The sequence below is a fragment of the Schistocerca americana genome, chromosome 7 (genome assembly GCF_021461395.2).
Source record: "Schistocerca americana isolate TAMUIC-IGC-003095 chromosome 7, iqSchAmer2.1, whole genome shotgun sequence".
In the NCBI taxonomy this organism is placed as follows: domain Eukaryota; kingdom Metazoa; phylum Arthropoda; class Insecta; order Orthoptera; family Acrididae; genus Schistocerca; species Schistocerca americana.
In genome coordinates this window covers 139475329-139502530 of record NC_060125.1, presented here as the reverse complement: position 1 = coordinate 139502530, position 27202 = coordinate 139475329, and the positions used below count along the sequence as shown (strand labels likewise).

The 27202-nt window shown below is 45.2% G+C and overlaps 1 protein-coding gene across 1 annotated transcript in view; it reads right to left on the bottom strand.

The window, feature by feature from the left end:
- Positions 1–1128: 1128 nt before the first annotated feature.
- The window catches only part of LOC124622799 (furin-like protease 1), a 342484-nt gene continuing 316410 nt past the window's right edge, over positions 1129–27202 (bottom strand). The window contains exons 11-12 of the mRNA XM_047148591.1: positions 26875–27085; positions 1129–1559 (exon numbers count right to left, since the gene is read on the bottom strand). Of these exons, the coding sequence (XP_047004547.1) occupies positions 1129–1559; positions 26875–27085 (642 nt within the window). The remainder of the gene's footprint in view (positions 1560–26874; positions 27086–27202) is intronic.

The following is a 27202-nucleotide window of genomic DNA, read 5'->3' as shown; positions in this document are numbered from 1 at the left end:
AGTTAGGTCGCATGATAAAAACTGTTTAATGTTATAGGGAAGGTATGTAAAACGTTGTTCACTTTCATTATTTCCAATAGGCAAATCAGGACATAGAAATCTTTTAACATTCGCTAACAGTGTGTGATTCACAGACACGTATTATCTTACTTAAGTGTTTGGTAAATGGAAACTGTATTTTTTACAAGTACTGGAAAGACTTTTGAGCTAATGAATTGACTGATGATTACGTACTTCACCTTTGAGGTGTGGTAATTTTTCGAAGTATGGGAGTCGATGAAGATCTTATACTGCTCATGACAGTGCTTGCAAGCTGTGGCAGCAGGTTAGTGAATGACACAAAAGATCCCAAGACACGAAGTGCAAAATAAATCTGTTGCGATGAAGTGGAAGCCTTTGAAAGAGGTACGCCGGTACAACCGGTAAAGAATAGGCGTTTCTGTTCCTTGGCACGTAGATACAATTGTTCGACAAGAGGTGGAACTGTCGCAGACTGCTTTATGTTTGGTAAGAAGGAAACTTTGGTATTCCGGTGGGGGAATTCATGTGATGAATTCTGTGGAAACTGAGGAGCAATATAGCTAGTTAAGTGTATGAATACGCTAAAAGAAGACAAAATCCATTCAATGGTGAACTACCCATGGTAGAGCAATTAAAAATATGGTACATCAAAACTGAACAATAACTGTCAGAATATAAGTCACCATAATTTCATGACAGTCGTTATTCCAAATAAAAACATTCGAATTTTCTGTTGGGTCATTTTATTCTCAGCGTTCTGTATGAAATGGTTCGGAATATTCTCTAGAGTCAAAAATTCTTGGTGTAGGTCAACGCTTTCGATAAGCGAAGACAGTGTATCTCGGGATGGGTCAAAATAGTTTGAGTATAGGGTTAGGAGCTGAAGAGAGGAATATGATGTCTCGAGGAAGGTAGTAAGATGTCACTGGTACTTTTTTCGGCAGGTGTGTCCGGCACGCGCTGGTCTTACTGAACAGCTGTGCCAAACAAACAGTCCGCCCTCCAGCTGGGTACGTGCCCCCTCCACACTTTACAGCTCTAGCTACCGCACACGGGATCCCTCGCCCTCCGGCTAGCTCGGACACCAGTGTTCGGCTCAGCGCCTCATCAGACGAGCGTCCTTGTCTGCAGGAGCAGCGCCGACGCGCCGGCGGCCACTGCGAGGCACAAACCTAGGCAGCCGTGGCCGTTCTTGGCGAGCGACACGCAGCCCGAGGCGGAGGCGGAGCTGGAGGCGGCGTCGCCGACCGAAGGGGGCCGCGCGGCGGCGTCGGGGGCGGAGGCGGGCGCCGCGGCCGGGGGCGGCGCCACTTCGTTGTCGTGGTGCGCTGGCGGCCGGGGGTACGCGGGCCAGCGCTGCTGTTGCTGCTGCTGCTTGCCCGCATCCGCCCCCAGGGGCAGCGACGGCGGGGGCCGCGTGCGGGGGGCGGCCGTGCCGGGGGCGGCCGTCGGCGGCGGCGGCGCGGCGGTGGCGGCGTCGTCGGGCTGTGCCGGCTGTTCCGTGCCGTGTAGCACCAGCTCCCAGCCAGAGACGCTGCCTGCGCACAAGCACACATCGAGGCGTCACAGCCCGCAGTCTGCCGCTCTGCCCTAACAGCCCTGACTTACTGTCACACTAAAGCGTCGTATGGCACCCAACGCGTACAAAGTGTTTCGATTTCGTGTCTTTCTAACGGCAAGCGTGTCAGTGTCGAAGCTTATTCATTCAATTATGGCCTTAACAGGTGCAACATAACCTAATGCCGCCACAAAATATCTGAAGTAGGCAAGCGGGCATTCAACTCTATTCTTAGGGACTAGCAGCCTGTGGCTTTAGCCAACACGTAGTGGATAAAACGTCACTGAAAGGGGACCTGCAACTTAGGCTGCTCTCTCGTCTATTGCAGCTGAAATTTCTCATCGGGTAGTCCCTCACACGCTGCTGAACGAACCGCAGTGCAAGCCCTAACGTGGCCTCCGAAATTTTAATCCCTGTATGCCGTATCGTAGCGTCCTCTTGCCTCGAAAACGCCACTCTCATCGCACTTTAATACAAACACTAAATCGACGCCGGCCGCAGTGGCCGAGCGCTTCTAGGCGGTTCAGTCCGGAACCGAGTTGCTGCTACGGCCGCACGTTCGAATCCTGCCTCGGGCATGGATGTGTGTGATGTCCTTAGGTTAGTTAGGTTCAAGTAGTTCTAAGTCTAGGGGACTGATGAAATGGTTCAAATGGCTGTGAACACTATGGGACTCAACTTCTAAGGTCATCAGTCCCCCATAACTTAGAACTACTTAAACCTAACTAACCTAAGGACATCACACACATCCATGCACGAGGCAGGATTCGAACCTGCGACCGAAGCGGTCTCGCGGTTCCAGATTGTAGCGGGGACTGATGACCTCAGATGTTAAGTCCCATTGTGCTTAGAGCCATTTGAACTAATCAACTGGCATATTTCAGTCCTTTCCAGGATAATACTGCTACTCATTAGTGTATAGCGCAGTGCAGAAGCAACAGGTGTAGGAAGCATATGTTACTGGCAGATGGACATCTCAACCGATCCTGCTGCAACCAACACAAGTGCGATTTCTCAACAGATTTGGACTCTTACACATAAAATGGTAATACCAGCCAATGAGGCTTACTTTCATTCCGAATATCAATAGAGAGATACGAGTGTCACAGGAGCAACTAGTTGTCACGATGGCATAAGGAACCTGTACTGCCTCTATCTATTACATTGGCTCCCAGAGGTTTCTGCGCCGACACTGTGATGCGCGTCCTACCAACGGCTGCTAGCACGCATCTCCGACCGTTGGTAGGTGCTCCAAGTCAGTGACAGCTGTCTGCATCTGTACAATGAAGTCGTGTTACGGTCATTCTCTATGTCCCCCTTCCATGGATAGGCATTGGACGACTGCTTCATCCATGTACAATTAATTGCCTTTCAATTGAACGACCTCGATATATCCGTCACTTTTCGGTTGCTGTCACATACCTCGGATGTTTCGCTGTCAGCCACTGCTTCCTTTCACTAAGGTACAAGGACGAGTTCAAAATGCTTCCTCCACAGAACGACGATGTTGTCAATCTTCTGTGGCTGCCTTGTGAATATAATCACCAATAACTTGGTTAAGTAAAAGTGCACCTTAGAACGTATGTAGCCGGTATCTTGTTTCCGCGATAGAAACCAATGTTCGAGTATCATAATTCACTCACAAATTTCTAATTATAGTTCTGACAGTAAATTTCGAACGTGTCACACTGTATGAACCATTACGGATTGTTGAAGAAGAAATTGCACACAAACAGAAAGGCTGCATGCCACATGCAGACATGCTCTCGCATCATGTAACATATCGGTGCAGTAACATATAAAGCTATGAGCAAAAAATAATGAAATATCTTTTCATGATTTAATAGGTTAAATGAGTAAATAATATTGTACGAATAATTTTGACCAACTGTGCACATAAATATGAAGGAATAAAACAGCAACAAGTAAAAGTTTAAAAAATGCATTACACCTACAAGACTTTCATTCAAGACTAAAAAAGATATCAAAGGTTCTAGTAAAGCTTATTTATCGTGCAGTCAAACGTTTCTAAGACTAACGCAACTTACTACTGAACATCTTAAAATTCCAATAACAATAATAATAGACGTAAAACAGGATAACTGTGCAAGTAAGATGCTTCACGATGTGCAGAAGCACAAAAGACTAACAAGTACATATTTTCACTTATAGACAGAAAAGAGAAACAATGAACTAGAAGGAAAACTCAATGTCTCTGATACCGTGGGAACGAAAAACTATATTACGTCGGCCATCAGATGGCAGTAAACAAACGTCTTACTACTGGAATACAGCTTACACATGGCAAGGTTACATTTCCCAATTATTTATGAACATTCTCCTATTAAAAGTCATTCGACCAGTTTTCCACATCCATTATAAAACCTTATATGTTGTTTGATAGCGTCATCATTTGATTCCCAAAATCTTCACTCTCTCCCCAGAAGGTTTACGTGCCGTTGCTCATGTGACTAAGTAATAGAGAAAAAAGTAATAGAGAATAATAGTCGCTTAAAACATCGCTGCTTAAATTTGGAACAACTATAGTCAGCAATGCCGACCGAAGACTTCCGGTATAAGGAGTCACTCTCGTTCTCCCGAGGGCCTTAACAAACAGGGCGGCGAAGGGGCAGAGGTTTGGAACACTACGTCGCCCTTGAGTTAGGAAGCTACGCCTCAGAGACGAAATAACTAGCAATGATCAACGGCATGAAGATGCAGACGGAAACGGAGACCACCCAATTAAGGACATAATGTGATCCATTGTACATGTGGTTTCTAATTGAAGAAGTACCCTTCTGATCTCAATATTGGAAAAAGATTGCAAATTGGTCCCCCATTTGGATCTCTGCGAGAGTACTGCCATGGGGACGTAACCATGAACAAAACTGAACGGGTAATGTTCTACGAGTATGAACACGGTATGTCGGGAAACTGAAAGTTGTACGGAAACTTGAAAATTTGGAATTGCAAATCAAAAGGTTCAATCTAGACACAGCGGGGGTAAGCGAAGTGAAATGGAAAGAAGACAAGCGTTTTCTGGTCACAGGGATATGGAGTAACACTGAAGGCATCCACGAGTGATAGGAGCAAACTTCAAATTGCTCTGAGCACTATGGGACTTAACATCTATGGTCATCAGTCCCCTAGAACTTAGAACTACTTAAACCTAACTAACCTAAGGACATCACACAACACCAAGTCATCACGAGGCAGAGAAAATCCCTGACCCCGCCGGGAATCGAACCCGGGAACCCGGGCGCGGGAAGCGAGAAGCGAGAACGCTACCGCACGACCACGAGCAGCGGACTGACAGGAGCAGCCTGATGACCTGTTAGAAGAAGAAATAAGAGTCGACATAGGGGTCAAGTAATAGCACTAGAGCTTTGGGAGACTAGATATCAAATGCAGCGGTAGCCACACATAAGCACAGGGGGAAGATCAGGATTGAAATTCAGGGGGTAAGAATGTCAAAGATAAGATTCGGTGATCACATTACTAAGTCCAATGAAATGAGAAACAATGAAATTATGACATGCAGTGGATTGAGAATAAATCTAAGAAAGATTAAAGTAATGAGTAGTAACAGAAACAAGATTAGCAATACACCTAACAACGAAATTGGGGACGACGAGGTAGAGGAAGTGAAGGAATTCTGCCGAATATGAACCAAAACAACGCAGGATGACATAGAAAGCAGACTAACACAGCGAAAGAGGGCATTCCTTGCCGAAAAAAGTCTATTACTATCAAACTTGAGGAATAAATTGCTGAAGACCTACGTTTGGAGCGCAGCGTTGTAAAGAAGTGTACGACTGAGTGTGGAAAAACCGTAAAACGAGAGGATAGAAGCGTATGAGATGTGTTGCTATAGGTGGATGCTTAAAATTTGGTGGAGTGATAAAATAGGAAATGAGACGTGTTCTGCGGGATTGGTGAGGGGAGGAACATGTAGAAACGCTGATAAGAAGTAGCGACAGAAGGATACGAGATGTATTAAGACATCAAGCAAAACTTCCGTGGAAACGGAGCTGTAGAGGAAGACAGAATGGAATGCATCCAATACACAACAGATGGCATAGGATGCAAGGGCTACTCTGAGAGGAATTCTTTGTAGGCCGTATCGAAGCAGTCTGGAAACTAATCAGTCCCCTCACTACCACCACACTCCAGTTTTGGAGTGTCCGGCTACGGAACTAGCAAAGGACCTTCCGTTCAGCGATAAAGAAGCTTTGACGTAAATTCATATTGCTTATTGCATCTGAAGTTAAAAATCCGTGCAGTTCGAGGTTGGTACCATATTTCATACCAACCCTACCCACAGAGAGCAATAATGAGACGTATAAGTTAAAATATGTGTTTGTGTCACTCATTTCACTTAAATGTTAAAATTTGTTATTGAAGTCTAATAAGAATATAATTGAAGCATACGAATGTTTTAATTTGTTTTTGCCATAAAGAGTGTCACATAGGAGAGACTTCGCACATCGGCCAGTAATTAAGACCTCTTCTGAGTTTACCCGGGAAAAAGGAGAGCCTTGTCCACATGCAGCTGACTGAAGCATATTTTGTCAGAAAGCACGATAAGATCTTACTCAGTGTCTCTCCTAGGGATCTGTTATGTAGAGAGGGCACTGTGTTTTCGGTAATGTAATGTCACTTAACGTACGTGCTCTTGAACCGGGTCCAAACGGTTCAGTAAGACGGGGGTCTGCTGGGCGACACTCGATAGTAACAAGGCATGTATTGTGCTGCAGAAGGTAGCAAATTTCGCTAAGAAATCAAAATGGTGAAACGAAACATGTGGCACAAATAATACAGTGGTGTCAGTAAACCCATACAGCTGACGGTAATCTTGATAATAATAATTTAAGTGCAAGTTAAGGAACTAAGTCGTGCTCCTCGTAGCAAGACACCAAAAATCGAAAGTTTCTTTTCATGGGTGTCAGTCCTAAAAGCAATAGAGATTGCACTATCGACGATTTCACTAGTAGCACAGGGATAGTAACTCTGGAAACCACGTTGTTAAACCTAGGTTATTGAATAAACCTTTCGAGGTCTTGCAGAAGCAATATTAAATTAAATGTGAATTATTATAGTTTACTTACCATCAAGATAACACAATAATAATTAATAAAAGAAACAAATAATGAAAAACACAATGAGGTAAAAGCAAATAATTTATTGCTATTGGCATGTATCGACAGCTACAAAATCATACAAGCTCAGAATGTCAATATACAAAGCAAAAACGAAAGAAAAAAATATTCATGCTAAGCGATGTGCCAAGGTACACTACACGAGTTCGTGCTCACAAACAACAAGAAGCGAACGGCTGTGACATGACCGGTGCGCGGTCGGCATGCGAAGGCCGTCATCAATGATACGTGAGAGTGTGCTGTGGAAGGGGGTGGTGGGGGCGACGCTGCACCACGGCAACCACCGGCAACGAGACGGAACCAGAATGCGAGGCTGTGCTGCAAAGCAGAGCATGAGCATCTATTAAGTCAGGTTAGGGCGAGGCAGTACCCCAATTCCTCGTGTGTTTTATAACGGACAGCCGACGGTACGTGACGTCACTACGGTGTACTGCGTCCTTCCTCACTGGCGTAGGGACAGTGGACTCCTGTGTATGCGTTTTAACTTCTCTCGCCCGCAGTAGTACAATGGTATCTCGATTCGACGTCGAAATAAAAGTGAATTTGTGACCCCTTCACCTCAAACCGAAATCTTCCTTGTTATAATCGTCGCGCTTCACTGCAGTGCTAATCGAAGTTAAGACACGTAATGTACTTCGGTACTATTCAGATGTCCATGTACTCTTTTTAATTTGGGTGACTGATATTCATTTCTCACAAACAGTGTTCCGAGTGATAACCAGGGGAGGAAAGATATCCCGGAGAAACGTTTCGCTTTACTACCAGTACCGTACAGTCAGGTAATAAATAAATTAATACGGAATTCCAAAATCACTTTCCAAAATGTGGAAAATAGGGATAAAGTGATGGCGTGCTGCATTGCCTAAGTTGCCGACGTTCCTCTGCTAAAAGAAAACTGAAGAAACTTCATCGTCGAGGCTTGTATATAAAGAAAAGTAGCATTAAAAGTGTGACTGCACAGCAATAAGGTGAAACAGAGCAAACTGCGAGAGTGTTTCTGATAGCACATAAGTCTGACATTCCAAATAATAGAAGACATCTTTTATGAATCTAGTAATTAAACTGAAATGAAACGGAAAGAGACAGCCTATTTTAGTCTCATGAATATGCTGAAAGTCTAACATCCAACAGATTTGAAACTTCGTGGCAGATTAAAACTGTGCGCCGGACCGAGAGGAATTCGGGACCTTTTGCCCTTCGCGGACAAGTGCTCTACCATCTGAGCTACCCAAGCACGACTCACGATCCGTCCCCACAGCTTCAACTCTGCCAGTACCTAGTATCCTACGTTCCAAACTTCACAGAAGCTCTTCTGCGAACCTTGCAGAATTAACACTCCCGGAAGAAAGGATATTGCGGAGATATGGCTTAGCCAGGAAGTCTCATATCAGCGCACACTCCACTGCGGATTGAAAATCTCATTCTGGATCCAACAGATTTGTTTGTCTGATCCTATGAAGTTGCAAGGAATTGGTGGCTCGGTGTTAGAAATAAGACGTAATGAGCAATGACAAAAATCTACTGAGCTGTAATACAAAGCTTGTATCTCGATCTCCGAGCATTTTTAACGAAAATAATTCTTGAAAAATTGATACAATTAGACAGACAAAAAATCTACTCTCTAAGCGGGCGCAGGAGAAAACACATACAAAAGTTAAGGAAATGTGCAAGCTCTTGGACCCACTGATTTCTTCTTCTGGCAGAAGGGTTGAAGGAAAGGGAAGAGGGATGAAGGATAAAGGACTGGCTTTAAAATTTCCTTAATGTTTGTACGTGTTTTCTCCTTCTCCTGCTTGGTGAACAGCTTTTTAATCCATCCAGTTGTAATAAATTTTCAGAGTATTTGTTGTCACATATAATCTGCTTCAATGCCCCGTTCACCATCATCACTTATAATACGCATGGCTTTGAACAGTACGTCAGGGTGAATTGCAGTTCAGCAACAGACCACTGTTTATGAAACTGTAGTTCACATTAACGTGCTACTCGAAGCCAAACATTTTGTATCAGCTGATGGTGAACATGACATTAGAACCGGTCGTATGTGAAAAAAAAAAAAAAAAAATACTCTGACATCGAGACGTAATATTTTCATATTACTGAACAGTACTGCACCCGCTACATGACACTGACGATGACACGGACTGAAATGAGGGAGTAGGTCGTATAAAGAGGCTGCCAAAGTGCTTAATACCACCGCCTGACATATTCACAGGTGGAATGGGGATAGCAGCCACAGACGAATAACGTATGCGTGTATAACGAAAAACATTTACTGGAGAGATGGAACAAAAAGAAATCGACTTAATGAGGAAACCACAGAGCAGAAAGAAAGGAGGAGAGCGGTTATGCAGTCCACAAATACGAACTGGTCAACAATGTTTAAATGAAAAATGAATGGCTTGTGAAGTAGGTATCTACGTTAACGTGAATTTCTGGATAGGATACACACATTCTGGTGCAGGGAAAGAAGTGGACAAGAATTTCCTTCGTTTTTCATCTGAGCATGAATAAACAGAAAATGCAGCTGTTCGTGTAGCTGGTTTCCATTTCGGTTTCTTAACTACTACGCGGTTTGAGGCGCCATGTCACGGATTGCGCTGCCCCTCCCGCCGAAGGTTAGAGTCCTCCCTGGGGCAAGCCTGTGTGTGTTGTTTTAAGCATAAGTTAGTTTAAGCCAGTTTACGTAGTGTATAAGTCTAGGGGCTGATGACCTCAGCAGTTTGGTCCCTTAGGAAAACACACATACACATAACTGCTGCACCAGATAGCACAGAACTGAATATATTTTATGTAAGTACTACACGTTGCATCCTGTAGGATGACCATATCTAACATAATTTACTAGCACATTATAATATTAACTCTTTGCAGGTTCTGAAGAAGATGTTAATACTAACGTTGAAACCTAGGTAAACGATAAAGTTAACCTGCAGCTGTAGGCGTTATATTCTTATATAAACAATATCAGTTACTGTCGCTGCATAAAAATGTTTAAAAAAAAGAACTAAATAGCTTTTCGAAGATCGCATGAGCATACACATTGCTGTATCGTATCTTGAGTTCTATTTCTACGATTGACTCCATGACTGTTACAGAATGAGACTTTCAACTCGTAAAAAAGTGACGCAACAGATGGTGCGATGTCGATCAAAAGCTGGTTCAACACTTGCTTAGAGTTTCACTGTACGTAAGGGATGGAAAAATATGCGACGGATAAGAACATGACCCAAGCGGTAGTTCTGACTTTCAATTTCACAGCCGCTACTTTATTTCACTTGTGAGATCCCGACAGTTAAAAATTGCTACAGAGCACCCAACATGGAAGATGGATCTTCTTTGCATCAAGAGTACACACTGACCGTTCATCCGTGAGAAAGATCCCGTACGGTTATAATTAAACAAGTTGCTGAGATTAGCCAAGAAACGCCGAAGCCTTGATGGCAAAGCTAGGAGAGCAGCAATGTTCCAGCTCGACCGTGAACGGCAGCCTAGCATGGTTCCTCGATGTTACCGGTGGCTTTGGGTGCAGCTGGGCAGGGACAGCGCGGTGCGGGGATGGCGTGGAGTGGAGGCGGTGACTGGGGGCGGGGAGCGGGGCTTGCCTGTGGGCAGGCGCAGCGTGTGATCGCGCGACAGCTCCGCCACGGAGACACCCGCCGCCGGCTCCTTCATCACCAGCACGTTGACCTTGGTGTACTTGCGGAAGGCGTCCGGCATCTGCGGCCGGCCCAGCGGCTCCGACGGCGCCGGCTGCAGCATGATGGTCACGTCGCCGCGTAGCACCGACGGCTGCGCTGGGGGCGGTGGTGGTGGTGGCGGGGGCGGGAGGCGGCGGGGAGCGCCGGGGGCCGGCGTGGCCGCAGGACCGCGAGAGGCGGCGGCGGCTGCGCCGGGGGCGGCCGGCGGCGGCGGCGTGGTCGCGACGGCGGGCAATACCGTCGCGGCGCTAGCTGCGGTCGTGGTGGTCGTGGTGGTGGTGGTGCGGCTCTTGGCGGCGCCAGTGCGGTTGCCGCCGCGGAAGTTCTGCTTCTTGACCTTCGGCTTGGACCTCGGTGGCGGCGCCGGCGTCGCGGCGATGGGAGGCCGGGCGGCGGCGGGCCCCGCCCCCAGGAAGCCCCCGCGCGGCCCGACACCGGTGGCGGGCACGCCCGCGGCCCCCGGCGCTCCCACTACCCCCGCCGCCCCCGGAGGCGGCAGCGCTCCGTCCGGTGGCTCGGCCGTGCCGTAGAAGACCAGCGCCCATTCCTGCAGATTGGCGCGCCCTGCGCCGCCACGCGCCACCTCACCTCACCTCGCCTCGCCTCGCCTCGCCACGCCACGCCTGTCTTGCACGCCAGCAATCACACGCACAAACACCCAGGCATGCAGGCGCACCACTATCACACACGTAGCAGCAGCGGTTAGTAGCGCAGCAGGACATATTGTGTTCCCAGTGTCCAATGGTGATGTGTGTCTAGAGTCGCTCTCTCACCTCGAGAGCGGTTCCAGCTACATGGAGTCATCTTCATGTACTCCTTGTGGGCGGTAGTGTGATATACGCAGCCATGTCTCCACCAGTTCACATCAGCTACTACGAGGTGTGTTTCGCATGTGTGTCTCGTGGCAAATATGTGGCTGACACCATCTGGTACAGATGCTCTTTACTGGACCAACACAGAAAAAAAAAACCTAAAGCATGAAGACGACTCTAATTTAGCGCACAGTATGATCGATTTGGATTGTGTGTCTGTTTGCAATTTTTATCATATTTGACGTTGCTTTAGTAGCCATATATTATCTGTGGTTAGAAGTATATGCATTTATGGGTATTTAGTGTAAGAAAAACTCTTTACCTCATCTGTTTGCTACTTGTCGGGTCTGAATTCTCGGAACAGTCTGTCGTGTCAGAAGTATATTTTCCAGTCATTTGGCTACCATTACCCCTACTTTCCAACACCAAGAAAGGTTTCTTAAATTGCTTTAATAGTAAGTGTATATGTCCTTCTGTCCAGGTAAGTCAATAAAGGAAAAACAAAAAAAGCTTTGACTTATCCACGATATTGGAGTTTGAGCTCCGATTTGGCAGATTAGGTCATCTGATGTCATATTGAAACCAGCCACCACAGAATGGTTGGTGTTTATTTCGAGTTAAAGAATATGTTTCGCTCATAAATCGTTCAAATACTTGTGTCCTAAATAATGTTCTGACAGTCTTTTCGTGTCTAATGCGAAGCAAAATGAGCTTGATGCTAAGCTAACAGCACGCTGTTATCACCAATACCGGCTGATTTTCTTCTACATCTACATCTACATGGTTACTGTGCAATTCACACTTAAGTGCCTGGCAGAGGGATCATCGTACCATTTTCATACTACTTCACTTCCATTCCACTCGCGAATGGCGCGTGGGAAAAAGGAACACTTAAATCTTTCCATTCGAGCTCTGATTTCTCTTATTTTAAAGAGAAAGCTGGTGATTGAAATTTCGTAAATAGATCTCGCCGCAAAGAAAACCTTTGTTTCAGTGACTGCTACCCCAACTCGCGTTTCATATCAGTGACACTCTCACCACTATTGCGCGATAACACGAAACGAGCTATCCTCTTTTGCACTTTTCCGTTATCCTCCGTTAATCCCACACCGCGCAGCAATATTCCAGCAGAGGGCGGACAATTGTAATGTACGCTGTCTCTTGTAACTGTTCTGCCAACAAAGCGCAGTCTTTGTTTCGCCTTCCCCACAATATTACCTATCTGTTCTCTCCAATTTAAGTTGCTCGTAATTGTAATTCCTACATATTTAGTCGAATTGACAGCTCTTAGATTTGTGCGATTTGTCTTATACCCTAAATTTATCGTATTTCCTTTAGTACCCATGTGGATGACCTCGCACTTTTCTTTGTTTAGTGCCAATTGCCACTTTTCGCACCATGCAGAAATTCTCTGTAGATCATTTAGTAATTGGAATTGATCGTCTGATGATTTTACTAGACGGTAAATTACAGCATCATCTGCAAACAATCTAAGGGGGCTGCTCAGATTATCACCTACATCATTTATGTAAATTAAGAACAGGATGGGGCCTATGACACTCCCTTGCGGAACGCCAGATATCACTTCTGTTCTACTCGATGACTTACAGCCTATCACTACGAACTGTGACCTCTCTGAGAGGAAATCACGAATCGAGTCAGACAACTGAGACGATACTCCATACGCACGCAATTTGATTAATAGTCGCTTGTGAGGAACGGTATCAAAAGACTTCTGGAAATCCAGGAATATGGAATTGATCTGAGATCCCTTGCCGACAGCACTCATTACTTCATGGGAATAAAGTGTTGCACAAGAGCGATATTTTCTGAATCCGTGTTGGTTATGTACCAATAAGACATTCTCTTCAAGGTGATTCATAATGTTCGAGTACAGTATATGCTCCAAAATCCTGCAGCAAATTGAGGTCAGTGATAAGAGTCTGTAATTCAATGGGTTACACTTATTTCCTTTCTTGAATATTGGTGTGACCTGTGCTTCCTTTCAGTCTTTAGCAACAGATCTTTAGTCAAGTGAACGGTCTTTAGAAACGATGGATGCGTCATTACCTAGAAAGGTACTTCGCTGCAAGGAACAACCGTGCAATTGGCCACCTTTGTCCCTGCAGCCTGGCTATGAATATGTCGTCTACATTGAGCCGTCCCAGAGCGGAGCAAATGACAGGCTGAGACACATCTTTAAGGATATAATGTGGAACTGTCACATCAGCACCCATATTATAATTTTCGCTACCTGTTCTACGTGCGGAAAGGACTGTTTTACTACATGACTCAAGTAAGACTTATCTACATAGTAAGATGTGTACCTATTTTTGACGGCATCTGACAACCCTAGGAAACTGAAGTGTGCAAGTTAACTCCTGTCATTGTTTAAATTGAAACATTTCCCTGTAGTAGCAATTTTCTGTCTGTGCTTGGGATAACGTGATAATGATATTAGATGATCAGCAGAATTATAACCATTATCTCACGAACCGATTTCGGGTTTATACATCACCTTCATGTGACAACCGAATGTCGCAAACACAGCGAAAGGGACGTGTTACTTACACAGATAATATTTACAAAAAACATAACAAAATTGATAACGTGTGGAGTGTTTACATAGGAAAGTATCACATTTTCTCCTCATGTACAAATATTTACATTAACTAGGAAAAGAACCTAAGTTTTTTATGTGAAATTACATTTAACAGTTAATGAGAGAGTAAAGCCATATTAACAGTGTCAATATAGCACTTGTAAGTAAATTAAATTTAATGCAGGAGAAACAGAAAATTGAGTTTTATCATTGAATGCTAACGAGGAACAGTGAGTGTCAGACCGTGAAAAGACAATGACGCGTACGGCAGTCGTCACCAGCGTCTAGCATATAACCACAGTATTGGCTGCTAATGACAGCGGGGGGCGGGAGTTGAGAATGGACAGTGAACGTAGTTGAAGTGTTTACTCGACGGATAACTCACAACAGTACTGCAATGTTAGTGGTGTTGATACAAAGCAGAGAAATGGCAACGATAAACAAAGCAAACATTGCAGCATAGCTACAACAACAGTTGCCGAAGTTGACGTTTCACCAGACTGGGAAAGAAGTGGCAGATGAAATATTAACGTTTCTGTAAGATGAGTCAGTGGAATGTGTGGTGTCGTATACGCTCGGCTGTGCAGATGACATACATGAGGAGTACAATGACGACTATAAGTGCTTAACAAGTATAGCTGATATAGAAAAAGGTGTCGAGTCATGCAGTTCATCACCCTTGTCGGACAGGGAGGCACAAAATCCCGTCTCCAGCGAAACGTAACAAAAGAGAATCGTTTCCCAAGGAGCGGAAGCTAAAAATACGTGGAAGATCATTCACACCTTAGTAAAAAGCAATTCAAACAGATTTCGAGTAAGTCCGCAGCAATATGACATGCGCAGTGCATTAGAAAAACCACGGATGTTCAAGGCAGCACAAGACGCACTTGTTCCAATGTTTGCGCATTTCAAGGATGCGCGATATAACTCACAGAATGTGCAATTACGCATATCAAACTGCGCGCGCCAAAGGTTAGAGTGATATCAAGAGAAGCAGTGGATGGTTGCATAACTTCTAACAGTGCTACAGAATTGCAAGACGTAAGACAACGAAATTTCGAACAAAGTGTCAACGTGACGACAGCAAACTGCGGAACTGGCCCGAAAATGTGTAGATGAGATAAACAAACTTATCCCATAGTTCAGTAAGGAATTTGTTTTCACCTTCGACCAACCGGGATTTGAAGACGAACTGCATGCGAAAGGAACCCTGGAAGTTAGAGATACCAAGAGAGTTGTATGAAGATTCCTTCAATGCCTTAACGCATTCGTGTACAATTGTGCCAACTGTTAATCTGGGTGGTAAATTGGCTGGAAAACTATTTATTGTGCTGCGAGAAGTTGGAGTTGTTCTGCTCCATATGATCGTCTCTCGAGTGCGTGATTTTGCCAGGACAGTAGGGAATTTTTACATCAGAGCAAGCAAGAGTGGGAAAATGGGCGTAAGAGAACTACAATGTGGTAGGAGCTCTGATTTTGGCCAAGAGCTGGTCAAAATAACTTTGATTTGCTTGAACCTTGGTTTGTGCATAAAAAATCACACTCCTTTACAGCAAACTATTCCTCCTAAAAAGAGTCTGACATTGCAGTTCATACAAGCCTGAACCACTGGATAAAATGAGCTTCTGGATGTTCGTGTTTTCCGTCTTTATAAAACATAGTACCCCACTGTCCACAGCTACGCGTTACAGCATAGCCAGTTTCGCGATAAGCCCCACGAAATAGTTTCACACCTGGTTGCGTGCCACACATCCTATCAGTTTTCATCATCCCATTACACCAATTTGATTCTATTTGCATTCCTTAAGAGTGAACATCTAGCTCAACGTCCTGCATGGTTCGTAGCTTCCAACGAGTTCGCTTTCGAACTTGATTGTGTGAACCTTTATATCAGTGTAGTGCACCATTTTACATTCGACCTTCATGGCGCAAGTTAATGGTTTATTTTGAATATTTCTGAAATGTCCATTTTGTGAAGTGTAGTACACTACTGGCCATAAAAATTGCTACACCACGAAGATGACGTGCTACAGACTCAAAATTTAACCGACAGGAAGAAAATGCTGTGATATGCAAATGATTAGCTTTTCTGAGCATTCACACAAGGTTGGCACCGGTGGTGACACGTATAGCGTGCTGACATGAGGAAAGTTTCCAAGCGATTTCTCATACACAATCAGCAGTTGACCGGCATTGCCTGGTGAAACGTTGTTGTGCTGCCTCGTGTAAGGAGGAGAAATGCGTACCATCACGTTTCCCACTTTGATAAAGGTCGGATTGTAGCCTGCCGCGATTGCGGTTTGTCGTATCGTGACATTGCTGCTCGCTTTGGTGGAGATCCAATGACTGTTAGCAGAATATGGAATCGGTGGGTTCAGGAGTGTAATACTGAACGCCGTGCTGGATTCCAACGGCCTCGTATCACTAGCAGTCAGGATGACAGGCATCTTATCCGCATGACTGTAACGGATCGTGCAGCAACGTCTCGATCCCTGAGTCAACAGATGGGGACGTTTGCAGGACAAAGACAACAACCATCTCCACGAACAGTTCGACGACGTTTGCAGCTGCATGGACCATCAGCTCGGAGACCATGGCTGTGGTTATCCTTGCCGCTGCATCAAAGACAGGAGCGCTTGCGATGGTGTACTCAACGACGAATGTTGGTGCACGAATGCCAAAGGGTCATTTTTTAGGATGAATCCAGGTTCTGTTTACAGCATCATGATGGTCTCATCCGTGTTTGGCGACATCGCGGTGAACGCACATAGGAAGCGTGTATTCGTTATCGCCATACTGGCGTATCACCCGGCGTGATGGTATGCGGTGCAATTGGTTACACGTTTCGGTCACCTCTTGTTCGCACCGACGACACTTTGAACAGTGGACGTTACATTTCAGATGTGTTACGACCCTTGGCTCTATCCTTCATTCGATTACTGCGAAGCCCTACATTTCAGCAGGATAATGCACGACCTCATGTTGCAGGTCCTGTACGGTCCTTTGTGGATACAGAAAATGTTCGACTGCTGCCCTGGCCAGCACATTCTCCAGATCTCTCACCAACTGAAAACGTCTGGTCAATGGTGGCCGAGCAACTGGCTCGTCACAATACGCCCCACTACTCTTGATGAACTGTGATATCGCGTTGAAGCTGCGTGGGCAGCTGTACATGTACACACCATCCAAGCTCTGTCTGACTCAATGCCCAGGCGTATCAAGGCCGTTATTACGGCCACAGGTGGTTGTTCTGGGTACTGATTTCTCCGGATCTATGCACCCAAATTGCGTTAAAATGTAATCACATGTCAGTTCTAGTATAATATATTTGTCCAATGAATACCCGTTTATCATCTGCTTTTCTTCTTGGTGTAGCAATTTTAATGTCCAGTAGTGTACATAAATCCCATGGAAGGTTGATCTCTGCACCTCCCCGACACTCATTTCCTATCGCTCTCCTGATGCACATGTGAGTCATTAGCAACTGATATTTCTCCTGTCATAACTGTTAGCACTGTCAAATGAGCTTTATTGAAGAATGAACTTGCGACCCCCGCGATCAAGGGGTTCCTTGTAAGCTGACACTCTGTGTCAAATGCTTGTAGATTTCCAATAGGTACATATCTCTGCTTTTCTTAAGAGAATCTAAAAACTCCACATTCTTCATCATATCAGTGGGCTTCTGCTAAAAGATGATCGGCAAACTTTTGAATCTTTCTTTCTTGATCTCCAGCTCCGTACTTATTGAGATAACCTAATTGTTACAGCGCTGCCTGACCTGCCAATCCGTACTTACTCATCCATAGGGCTTGCAAGTGATTTTACACACACCACACTGTGTCACAGGTTGCAGTATACTTTACTACTGAATAAAAATTTTGATATACTGTTGGTATTATTAATGTAACATGTAGTTTAGCTTTATTTCAAGGTTAAATAAAATTCTGACCATATATGACATAATGCACCAGGTTTTATAAATACTGACTGGTTCTTGTTGGCCAAAGTACAGAAGCAGTGCAATTTTAGCCGTTTTCATTTTTCGTAACCATTATTGAAAGCGACATATTTGACAGTTTGTAGTTCTGTTTGCAAGGCAGATTCAAATAATGGAACTCTGTCCTGTCTTGATTGATAATACACTATGAACAAAGAAAACGCGTAAAATTACACTGTTTCTGTACGTTGGCCAACAGGAACCAGTTAGCAGTTACAAAAACTTGCAAAATTTCAGATAACCTTGTTGAAACGTTAAATTATTGCAACTAAAGACCGGCGTCTTACAATATCTAAAGCATATTAACATCTTTATTCAATAGTAAAGGCGATTGCAACCTTCACACAGACCGGTCAGCATAAAATCACTTGCAAGCGCTGTGCAGTGTACGTCTTTGCCAGAGAGGCAGAACTGTGGCAGTTAGGTTATCTGAATATGACAGGAGCTGTAGATTAAGAAAGAAAGAGTCGAAGTTTACCGATCATTTTTTAGCAGAAACCCACACATATGATGAATAATGTGAAGTTTTACATTGTGTTCAACAAAGTAGAGAGATGAAATACCGGAAATCTACAACTTATGACGCGGAATGGAAGCTTAGTATTAAATGGCCAACTTCAATTTCAATTTCCCTTGTAATGTTTTAGTTACAAATACTAGACTGAAACTGTAAATTCAGTTTTATTTTTTCATCGTTTGTTCAAGGTCAAAGCTCTTCGTCCGTGTTTTCTTCGTAAACAGTGACACGAAAAATTACTTACTACAGGCCTTCACTGTGAAGATAATGGGGAAACCAGAAAAAAATGACAAAGTGTAAAACAAAACAACTGCATTAATCTTCATAAAATCCAGGAAATCCACAGCATGTAGTAGAAAGAAGAAAACAAATAACTCATTAATGATTCTGAAACTTCAGCGAAACATGTCTGGGGCATAAAAAGAAAAACTGTGTTTTTCTCATAGCAGGCCCTCTACAAACACAAATTTGTAATACTTTACTATGTTAACACTCCACATGTCATCACTTTTGCCGTATAATATTTGTGTTAGTGTTACATCATTTTATCTGTTTTCGTGGTATCAAGTTGTCACCTGAAATGGGCAAGAAGCTAAAATAACGAAATAAATATAATTTTGAAGAACCTTTTCTGTTTCACATTAAAGATTTACCGTGTTAAATATTTGACGTTCAGCTTCTAATACATCTACGCCTAAAGACACGAAACGATGGTTACATTGGTTTTATTAGTCTCCCGTTATTTTCCATAGCCCTATGAAACGTTCGAAATGGAGAAAGTTATAACCATTTACACCTTCTCTTAAGAAATTTTTTAGCAAACAGTGCACAGTGTCATACAGTTTGTTTTAGGCTAAATCATTGTGAAAGTAAGTTACAAAAGCAAAGACATTCTTCTGAAAATCTAGTTCTTTTATGTCGATGTTTTATCGAATGAAGAACCAACATTTAACAGGCAGTACCCTTCTTTCGATTCATTGTTTTGTGGCACTGTAAGTGGTAAATATATACGGAAACGGTTTAAAATTACTATCGAAGTTTTTTGGAAGTCACTAAGGGCTCTCATTCTCAAATACTGGATGAATATAGTCTGGGTAATTTTCGCACCTTGAGGTACACTGCCGCAAGAGGTCTACATAGGTTCTAATACTTCTCTGATTGTGTCAAAACTTTAACGTAAATTTATACTTCTTAATGAGCACAGTATGACAGCATTTAAAATGTTCTTTGTTTTTTGCAGTGTGTGGCGGCAGCCACCACAAACAAGTACTGTCCATTACTTCTTTGACGCGACGCCCAGACTCGGCGGAAAGAGTCGGTTTGTTTCCAGTTACGAACAAAATGATTTTTAAATCTGAATTCGAAAAAGCGGCCCCAAGTTGGTCTAGTGAGATAAAACTTTTATCGATACGCATTACCAGGAACAGAGAGAATAGACAGTACACCAGGAGCGACTGCGTAGCGCTGTTGTATGCGGTACAAGGCAGTGCAGGCCAGGGCGGTGTTGTCGTTGCTGCATTACTTGTTGTTCTCCCTGTTTTACTGTCTCTGTTAATACACGCCAATAATCGAATATCTCAACAAACTAGTTTGGAACAACTCTGTCGAATGGGTGCGTAAAGTTCCGCTTCAAAAATAATTTGTTCGTAACGGGAAACAAACCGACGCTTCACGCCGACACTACACGTCGCATCATATACTGTCATATACTGCGTGAGCGGTAATCTTCTGCGGTGACTGACGCTACACATTATAAAAAAAAGAAACAAAATTTGAAATGTCTGTCGAAATACGAGAGAAAATGCTCCTGACGACTGTTATGAGACACATCATTCGCTGATCAGTCAGAACATTATGATTGCCTACCTAACAGCCGGTAGTCCACCTTTGGTACGGATAACAGGGGAGGCGAGTCGTGCAATAGAAATGGAAATGAGCGTTTGGCGTCATTGGCCGGGAGGCCCCTCGCGGGGCAGGTCCGGCCGCCATATCGCAGGTCTTATTACATTCGGCGCCACATTGGGCGACCTGCACGCCGGATGGGGATGAAATGATGATGAACACAACACAACACCCAGTCCCTGAGCGGAGAAAATCTCCGACCCAGCCGGGAATCGAACCCGGGCCCAGAGGACGGCAATCCGTCACGCTGACCACTCAGCTACTGGGGCGGACGTGCAATAGAAGCAATGAGGCCTTTGAGTTGGCACCGCATTTGCACATGCCCGTAAATTTAACGGAGGGAGCGATGAACTCCGTCGCCACTTTCAGTCACATACCAGATGTGTTCGACCGCGTCCAGACCTGGAGATCAAGTGGAAATCCTCGAACCACCCTATCACACCCCTGGCGTCGTGACATGGCGCACTACCTTGTTGAAATATATACCACTGCCGTCGGAAAACATGATCGTGATGAAGGGATGTACCTGGGTGTGAGGAACTCCTTGGCCGTCATGTTGTCTTGCACAAGCTTCACTGGACCCACGGATGCTCATGTCAGTGTTCCCCAGAACATAACGGAGCCGACGACAGCTTCTTCCCATCCCACAGTACAGATTTCAAGGAGCTGTTTGCCTGGAAGACGAAGGATTCGCGCCCTACCAGCGGCTGGATGAAGTAGGTATCGGGAACCATCAGACGTGCAACGTTCTGCCACTGCGTCAACGTCCAGTACCGATGGTCATGTGCCCATTTCAGTCGTAGTTGCCAATATCGTAGTGTTAACGTTGGCACATGCATGAATAGTCGGCCGTGGAGGCCCATCATTAGCACTCTTCTATGTACTGTGTGTTCAGACACAGTTCGCCGCCTGTCCTCTTTTACCAGTCTGCAGAGCCTACGAGGTCTGTCATCTGGCCGCCCAACCCCATAACGTCTGGACATTGTTTCAGTATGGTTTCGCCTCTTGTTAAAGACACTCACTACAGCACTCCCCGAACACAGTTTCGGAAACGCTTGTGCCGAGCCTCCTGTAAATTACAATCTGCTCTCCGTCAAACACCATAGATCACGCACCTTCCCCATTCTACACACGGACAGAACGCACATATACTGCCTGCACACCGAGCGAGGTGGCGCAGTGGTTAGCACACTGGACCCGTATGCGGGAGGACGACGGTTCAATCCCGCGTCCGGCCATCCTGATTCAGGTTGTCCGTGATTTCCCTAAATCTCTCCAGGCAAAAGCCGGGATTATTCCTTTGGAAGGGCACGGCCGACTTCCTTGCCCGTCCTTCCCGAATCCGATGACACTGATGACCTCGCTGTTTGGTCTCCTCCCCCAAACAACCCAACTACATGCACTGTGCGTGTGTCTGACTAGCAACCATTCATTGCCAGGTGACGCTGCTATTGCGTGGACGTGTTTATATCAATAGTAGGTCGACGGTCATGTGTGTTCTGACTGATCAGTGTATATATGCGACGAACTAGTGCTACTATTTGGTGAGAGATTCTGCCGTAAGTAAAATAAGCTGAGGCCGTTAGGTAGCGTAGGTGTAGACACACTACTGAACGAAGCATCTAATAGTTGTAGTATAAGGCAAGAACTGACCTTGTAGAAAATAAACTTCCAAAATTTTATAAAATTACATTGCGCAACAGAACTAAAGTATCATTTCTTCGAAACCGCTTAACTGTCTCCCATTCGGACAAATAAGTTTGAAATTTGGCTCAAAGGTTCCTACAATCTTCCTCTCTTATGGTTCAAAATCCTGGCACCCTGCGATGTTACCCTCAGACTCATCGACGCTTCAAACACCACACTGTCGACACATGCGAAAACAACGCAAGAGCTCGGAAGTTCATGTGAGGTATCAAGTGAATTAATGGTATCACAACGGCACCAAATTTCACTGCAATTCTGCTCAACTCCACCTTGAACGTGCCATTCGATGGGCAGATCGTCACATCCCCTCTTCCCCCCATTTCACCCATTCTTTTGAGGCCTCTATGATAGAGGGGAGAACCGCGATGTCCAGGACTGTTTTCTTATGGGTGAGGAAAACATTCCAGAAACATTGCCTCAAAACCGATACAAAGAAGCGTGTGAGGGTGACCGTAAAGAGCGTAAATGAAATCATGTCTTCCCTTGTGGCGTTGATACCAACACCCTTCGAGGCCGGAAACGACATTTTGCGGTATTCTGAGGACCAGGAAGACGTCCTTGTCAACCTTTTGCACTGACGACAAAACTTTTCGTTGGACATCACGGGTTGGGACATCATAAAACGTTATCTCACATCTCACCCCTTTGGAATACAGTGCGACCGCAATTATTGCTCTGATGTCCAGAATGAAGCCACTAGACTCAGTTAAAAACACATTCGTCGAAATCTGATTGTGATCGTAAGCAGCAAAGTGTCGTTATGCCTTTTCAGAGCTCCTGTTTCACACCCTTCAATGATGTGATCACTGAAGGGAGTGACATTGACACATGCTTGATAAAACCTCAGAGAATCCCTTTAAGTCCCCCAGTTTAGCAAAACCCTCTGTGGCACTTGCCCACATTTATTAAGAATTTAGAAATGTGTATTTACAGAGAAAATATTTGAAGTAACCCTAGGTGCCTGCAGGTAGGAAACCACTTAACACATCTCCTAGGTTAGTTGCCTGCCAGCAGATGCCTCGGAGAACTTTGCAGGGTCTCTCTGTAAAGGGGCATTTTTAAAATACTGAATAACTTTGGGCAGCTGATGTCGCAGAGTGCTACTCTTCACCAACATTACAGAGATTGGTGTAAGTGCCTTTGAACCAAGTTTCAAACTAATGCATCAGAATGATAGACAATTACTGTGTTTCGAAAAAGTCGTCCTTTAATTCTGTTGCACAGCATAATTGTTAAGGCTAATGAATTATATATTCAACAAACAGGCAGCAAGTTCGACATCTGAGTTAGGGAACATCTCTATGAAGAGAAGAAAACTGCCCTAGGTAATTAACTGAACTCATACCAACATACAGAGGGCAATATACAGGACAGTCAAGATATTTTACATAAAGCACTGGAAAGCTACATGCTGAACATACTGGAGGAGATGGACGTATTTGTATAAGGTAAGACATGCCCACAACGCCCGCTTAATGAACCAAACGACTTCAGACGAAACCCTACCGTGACGTCTTTGAAGGTCTGCTGATGTATCAACACGGCGAGCGCGACGGGATATCTTGCAGTGGACGCTGCCCTGCATTCGTTCCCTCGCTCCCTCCCTCCAGATGCCGCAGACAGCGAATTCATGCGTAACACTAAATCATTTAGATGGTAATTTCGAAAGCGTGTCTGCACTAACACAACCTAAAGTCGATATCATACTTTAATTAAGGTGGCCTAAAACAGTAGCAATTGTTCATGGTACTCTGGTATACTACAGTTTTTGTATGTAACGTTCGGCACTCTGTAAGATAACAACTTCTCATTGCCATCTTTGTACATGACAGATTCTGAAGATGGCCAAAAGCTACAACGTAAAACTGTAAATTTTGAACAATAAAAAAGCGATCAAGACGAAGTTTCACATTCTCTAGTGCAATGATGACAGCGTATTCATAACCATTTTATATCAATCGTTGTCTTTTATTAGTACTACACATCTTAAATCAGCAGCGTTACTTAATTAGTTCCGAAGTTTTCTAACAAAACTTTTTAGAAAAACTGAATTGAAATTTATGGTTAGCTGACATGATCATTGAGTGCAGGAAGTTATCTATAAATCTGTGCTTTAGTCTTCGTGTGAAAACCAATTTATTTACCAAGATAACCTAACATTATTACTGCCTTACTAGTTTCAGCAATATGTATTGGCATAGTCAGATCAATAAAACTGGGCAGTGGTAGTTTCATCATATAATGCGTGAACCACTCTGTTACATTAGAACTATAAAATATGCATAAGGACGTCAAGATTACGCCACGAAGGGGCAGGATGTGGCATGCATCTGTCTTGTTCGTGCCATTTGTATCCCAAGTTGTACATCGATTTTGATAGCACACCTGGCAAGGCATTGTAATTGCTTCACTTTCTTATGGATATTGTATAGTCCCAACGTGACAGACACGTTTAAGCACTGTACGATGTAACTACAACTGTCCCATTTTATGGATCTGACGATGGCAATACATATTGCCGAACTAGTCCAGTAACTGCGTTTACATATTCTAATTTTAATACCTTGACACCCTTGCTATAGTCATCACTTTTATGTACACTTAGCTTATATACACTCCTGGAAATGGAAAAAAGAACACATTGACACCGATGTGTCAGACCCACCATACTTGCTCCGGACACTGCGAGAGGGCTGTACAAGCAATGATCACACGCACGGCACAGCGGACACACCAGGAACCGCGGTGTTGGCCGTCGAATGGCGCTAGCTGCGCAGCATTTGTGCACCGCCGCCGTCAGTGTCAGCCAGTTTGCCGTGGCATACGGAGCTCAATCGCAGTCTTTAACACTGGTAGCATGCCGCGACAGCGTGGACGTGAACCGTATGTGCAGTTGACGGACTTTGAGCGAGGGCGTATAGTGGGCATGCGGGAGGCCGGGTGGACGTACCGCCGAATTGCTCAACACGTGGGGCGTGAGGTCTCCACAGTACATCGATGTTGTCGCCAGTGGTCGGCGGAAGGTGCACGTGCCCGTCGACCTGGGACCGGACCGCAGCGACGCACGGATGCACGCCAAGACCGTAGGATCCTACGCAGTGCCGTAGGGGACCGCACCGCCACTTCCCAGCAAATTAGGGACACTGTTGCTCCTGGGGTATCGGCGAGGACCATTCGCAACCGTCTCCATGAAGCTGGGCTACGGTCCCGCACTCCGTTAGGCCGTCTTCCGCTCACGCCCCAACATCGTGCAGCCCGCCTCCAGTGGTGTCGCGACAGGCGTGAATGGAGGGACGAATGGAGACGTGTCGTTTTCAGCGATGAGAGTCGCTTCTGCCTTGGTGCCAATGATGGTCGTATGCGTGTTTGGCGCCGTGCAGGTGAGCGCCACAATCAGGACTGCATACGACCGAGGCACACAGGGCCAACACCCGGCATCATGGTGTGGGGAGCGATCTCCTACACTGGCCGTACACCACTGGTGATCGTCGAGGGGACACTGAATAGTGCACGGTACATCCAAACCGTCATCGAACCCTTCGTTCTACCATTCCTAGACCGGCAAGGGAACTTGCTGTTCCAACAGGACAATGCACGTCCGCATGTATCCCGTGCCATCCAACGTGCTCTAGAAGGTGTAAGTCAACTACCCTGGCCAGCAAGATCTCCGGATCTGTCCCCCATTGAGCATGTTTGGGACTGGATGAAGCGTCGTCTCACGCGGTCTGCACGTCCAGCACGAACGCTGGTCCAACTGAGGCGCCAGGTGGAAATGGCATGGCAAGCCGTTCCACAGGACTACATCCAGCATCTCTACGATCGTCTCCATGGGAGAATAGCAGCCTGCATTGCTGCGAAAGGTGGATATACACTGTACTAGTGCCGACATTGTGCATGCTCTGTTGCCTGTGTCTATGTGCCTGTGGTTCTGTCAGTGTGATCATGTGATGTATCTGACCGCAGGAATGTGTCAATAAAGTTTCCCCTTCCTGGGACAATGAATTCACGGTGTTCTTATTTCAATTTCCAGGAGTGTATTTATTTAATATCAATATGTCTTATCATAAAGTGCTTCCACTGTCATACTAGTCCATACTACACTGTAAGCCGTTTATGTACAGTATTTATTTTACAGACAGCGAATTTATGCCTAACACTAAATCATTTAGATGGTAATTTCGAAAGCGTGTCTGCACTAACACTACCTAAAGTCCATATCACACTTTACTTAAGGTGGCCTAAAACAGTAGCAATTTTCCATGGTATTCAGTTTTTGTATGTAACATTTGGCGCTCTGTAAAATAACAACTTCTCATTTCTATCTTTGTACATGACAGATTCTGAAGATGGCCTGTAACTACAACTGTCCCTTTTTATGGATCTGACGATGGCAATACATATTGCCGAACTAGTCCAGTAACTGCGTTGATAAAGAGAACTTGACAAATAAATTCGCAAGAAGACTACAGTGTTGACTGAAATTTCCTGGAAGTTATGTTAAAACAACGAGTAAATAAACTATCAACATACGAAATCATTTTATACATTTTATTTTTATTATTATTAAATCCTAGACAGCTGCGCCACGTAAAAAGTGTAAGTGACAGGAAGTTCTGTTTGTAGTAAAAGGAGGGGAGGGGGGAGGGGGGTTTCGGGTGCAAGAAATTCCATGCCCCCCCCCCCCCCACACCCTGGACCAACCCTTGTTCCCCCATGGGAGTAGTGCAGTTGAATCACCCCATTTAGACAGCAGGGCTGAAGTCGAAGCGTGTGCGCTATCTGAGATGTTTGTAAACTTTGTTGGAGGTGCAACGCTTGGGTCGCGTCGTGTTAGTAGGCAGAGCCAGCCCGCGCCGCCGCCGCCGCCGCCGCCGCTGCAGCCACCTGCTGCTACCCACCCAGGAAGCGTCCCTCGTTGTGGATCTCGAGCGTCCACCGGCCGAAGGGCTGCTCGCCCCACGTGTGGACCGACATGAAGGGCCAGTCCTGGAAGCCGGCCCTCGACACGTCCTGCGGCCGGCGCGCCAGCAGCGTCGCCCTCGTGCCGGCCGGTGACGTCAGGTGGATCGTGAGGTCGCCCCGCCGCGAAGACACCAGGCTGATCTTGGCCTGCAACAGCGCCACGTCTGCACTCACATCCCAGCTCCTCTGGCGAACGAAATACGAGGCTCCCGCCTTTAGAGGATGCGTGCAGGGGCGGCCGAAATTACTCACCCCCGACAACGT